General features: G+C 49.7%; 1 protein-coding gene across 1 annotated transcript; it reads right to left on the bottom strand.

Moving 5' to 3' along the window:
• GPR19 (G protein-coupled receptor 19) lies at positions 1 to 3,062 on the bottom strand. Its single transcript, XM_027898538.1, has 2 exons — positions 2,910 to 3,062; positions 1 to 1,421 (listed from the first exon to the last, which is right to left on the bottom strand). Exon 2 carries the CDS (start codon positions 1,384 to 1,386, stop codon positions 154 to 156), a length of 1,233 nt encoding a protein of 410 aa, XP_027754339.1. The 5' UTR covers positions 1,387 to 1,421; positions 2,910 to 3,062; the 3' UTR covers positions 1 to 153.
• Between the last annotated feature and the right edge of the window lie 565 nt (positions 3,063 to 3,627).

The raw sequence follows: 3,627 nt of genomic DNA, 5'->3' as shown, positions 1-3,627 counted from the left end.
TACATCAAACCCAAAGCATTTAATAAAATAAAACATCTCTCCCCCCCCCCTTAAAACCTGTGTTAAAAATATGTAACTATACATTGGTTCAAAAGGGAGAGAAGACTCCTTCTTCTGGGGGTACATGGTAACTTTTCAAAGCAATGAAGTCTATTAGACAAATGTGTTTGGGGGATTGGATGGAATAGGCCAGGCAAGCTTTCTTTCCTTGGCTTCCCTGTTAAAAGCATCATAGGTGGAGTCTTTGGTGACACTTTTGGCCGTCGCTGGAATATCTGCAATGCCAACATGATTTTTTTTGGCTATCCTGGAGCTGGTGGTGATGGTGTATGCGTTGCTTCTGTAGCACTTCATGGCAGACATACAAAAAGTTTCTTTCATCCCCCTTCTGAAGTTTGCATTATAGATGGAGTAGAGGGTTGGCTTGGAGGCTGAGGAACTAAAAAAGATCCAGGTGACAGCCAGGAAAACCAAGGAGCTCTTTCTGTAGTCTGTTTCCCGTGGGTGCCACAGCTGTACCACGTAGAAAGGGAGACAGGACAGGAGAAACACCGAGTTTAACATTAAGAACATCTTGATGGTTTTCACTTTTGTTCTTGGGACGGTATTCGTTGTCCTCCTGACAGTCATTCCATCTGTGCCTATTCTCCAAATGTACTTAATTACTTTCTTGTAAAAGAGGATAATGAGGAGGGATGGGATCAGAAACACCACCGAGAGGTGGGTGATGCTGTAGACAGCTCCTTGCCAAGAACTGGGCAGAAAAAAGCTGCAGTGGTGATCGCTGTTGGAGCCGTAGAGAAAACAAGCTGGTGATGCAAAGAGAGCACCGCAGAGCCAAGAGGCCAGAATCATTTTCTTGGCCTTCTCCCTGGACACCTTGAAGCTCAGGGGATAGACAATGGTGTAGAACCGATCCACCCCTATGGAGAAGAGCACGTAGATCTGGACCCCCGGGGTGAGGTACTGGATGTACCTCACCAGCTTGCACATCCCGTTCCCCAGCATCCACCTGCCGTAGGTCAGCTGGAGCAGCAGGAAGGGCGCGCTCACAACACTGGTGAGCAGGTCTGCACAAGCCATGGAGACCACAAAGTAGTTGGTGGTGGATTGTGTCCTCCTGCTCCTGTGGATCACTAAGCAGACAAGGAAGTTTCCCAAGACGGAAACCAGCCACAGCACTCCCCAGACGATGCCGGCCGCTGCCATCTCCCCCGGCCTCAGTCCATAGTCCAAGAGAGTGTGGTTCCTGCTTGAGCCGGGTCCTGTGAGTGGAGATTCTGTCACCTCATAGCCAGCAGGAGGGATGGAGGATTCAGGGTTGCTCATGTTCTGCAGTAGGAGCAGTAAAGTGGGGAGAAGAAAAGGACCGCTGCTGTTATCCATGCTTAGGGCAAACTCGGCCACGTCTTTTGCTCAGGCTGCAGAAAGAGAGGAGAGAAAAGGTTCTTTTCAACAGCTCTGTGTGAAAAGCCCACCTTAAGCAACACAGGAGAACTCTCAGTGGTGTACCTTAATTTCACCACCCTTCCCTGAAATAAAACTTTGGAGGCTTCTAGTCCTCCTTAATGGGGATTGGGTTTGTCCTTGGACATGGCTAGGCTTGGATGTGGCTTCCTGATTCAGAGGTAAAAAAATAGATGCTCTCTCCCACACGCTTGCACTAATTTTTGGCAACACCAGGCCCTGCCTACAACACAGCACGCTCTTCTGTGAGGTGTGAGGAACGCAGTGCTCACCAGGGGTGGTTTGCCCTGCACAGCTCTGCAAACAGAGGCTTCACAGGAGAACTGCGGGGGAGCAAGAGTCTGCAAGCTCTCACTTCAAGATAAGGAGCAGAGCTCCCCAAATGTGTCTAAAAGGTGTAGAAATTCCTCCCTTGACTGACTCATCTGAGACCAGCACGCTTAAAATAAATCATAAACCAAGCTTACTCATAAATCAAGTTTCCAAAAAATCCATATTTAGACACCCAGATACAGATTAGCTTTTAAGGATGCCTCTGAATTGGCAACCAGCTTTTCTGCAAACCAAGCCACTTGTTTAAGTGATTAAGAGCGACTTTACCAACAAATCTTCAAGAGCCACATTTTAAAAACCTTTGCCAGAAAGAACTGGCCATGCATCCCGCCTCATGCACACAAATGGCCTTTTGAAAGCAGAAGGCAGCTTTACTTCTCCATGACTCTGTGGAGCCAACATGCTGTTTGACGTGCTGGAAGCCAGCTGGATAAAGGAGAAATATTGCTGTGGATTCTCAGAGAATATGTGTCTGAATTAGCAGAAGCAGAACAGCCCTCTTTCCTGTGCTGGCTACAGATCAGCGAGGATTGCTGTGCCTGTGGTGTTTCCCCAAGTAGCTGCATCCAGGCACCCACACAGGAAAAGGGAAACAACGTTTTCAGAAAGGATGACTTCAAATTAATGGCTGCAAAATACAAAAGCAGCTGTTTTAGAGGAAAGAAGAAGCTGTTTGAATGTCTCTGGAGACAGAAAAAAAAAAACAAACAGGTGAACAGATTGGTTTGCTCCATTACCGTAAAAGTAATTTTCTGCTTCCATTGAACTGATGGTGCCAGGTGATTGTTTTAAACGGGTAAGTAGCATAACTGAAAAATAATGAATATAGATACAGAGAATGCAGATTTGTGCAGAAAATACAGGGAGTCATTCTGCAGTAATGCTACCCATCTCTCTGCTTTCAGCAGAATAAGCTTAAAATTCAAGCCCCAACAGAGCATTTTGTCCTGAGGAATGTCCTCCTTGCCAAACCCCCAAGGGTTTTATACGAATGTAAGTAAATATGCATAAGACAAATTACTGGAAAAGACCATCTCGATCGTCTCCACGGGGAGAGCTATCCCTTCAGCTCCAGCAGCGTTCAGCACAGCACCTATCCATCCACATACCTGCTCCAAAGCATAGTCCCAGGGGCGCTGGTCTCCTCCGTGCTCTGCCTGTTATCCCGAGTGAAGGAACCTCCGGAGAGGTCCCAGCCATCCTGGAAACCGCGGGGGCACCGTCACGGCCGTGGCTGTCCCTGCCCGGACGTTTGCAAAGCGGCTGGAAGGGGATGGATGGATGGATGGATGGATGGATGGATGGATGGATGGATGGACGGACGGATGGGGCGTTCTACCCCTCTTCTTTAAGGGAGGAAAAGATGACGTTCCGCGGTTTGGTTGCTGCTGGGTGCCTTTCCGTGTCATGCGGGATGCCGATCATGTGTCTGTGTCCCCCCGCACCAGGACCCCGCTCCTCCCGCCCCGTCGGGTGGGTGCGGGGCGGGACCCCGCAGCACCGCGGACAGCGCCCCGGGGAGGGCACCCCCTGTGTGCCCCCTGTGTGCCCCTGTGTGCCCCGCACGGCCCCCGGGGGCTGGGCCGGCCCCCGGCCTGCCGCGGGGCTCGGCTGACGTGCCGGTTGCCATGGCGAGGAGCGGCGGCTGAAGAGGATGCTTCTCCCCCACCGCGGTCGCCATGGGACCCCGCCGATTGAAAGAAACAAGGCGAAGAGGTGGAGGGAATATTTAATCAGCTTCCTCTGGGAACTCATGTTCTTTTTTTATTTTTATTTTTTTTTTTATTTTTTTTTTTAAATTTTTTTAATTCCCATGTGGATACTGGA

The sequence above is a fragment of the Empidonax traillii genome, unplaced genomic scaffold (assembly GCF_003031625.1).
Source record: "Empidonax traillii isolate 1590-97213 ecotype Southwest subspecies unplaced genomic scaffold, ASM303162v1 scaffold601:size890739, whole genome shotgun sequence".
NCBI lineage: Eukaryota > Metazoa > Chordata > Aves > Passeriformes > Tyrannidae > Empidonax > Empidonax traillii.
Note: the sequence above shows the minus strand (reverse complement) of the source record. Positions and strands in the feature narration are given on the sequence as shown.

Bases quoted from the DNA above. Each gene is read 5' to 3' on its own strand.
- GPR19 (XM_027898538.1), bottom strand. From the start codon at position 1,386: ATGGATAACAGCAGCGGTCCTTTTCTTCTCCCCACTTTACTGCTCCTA.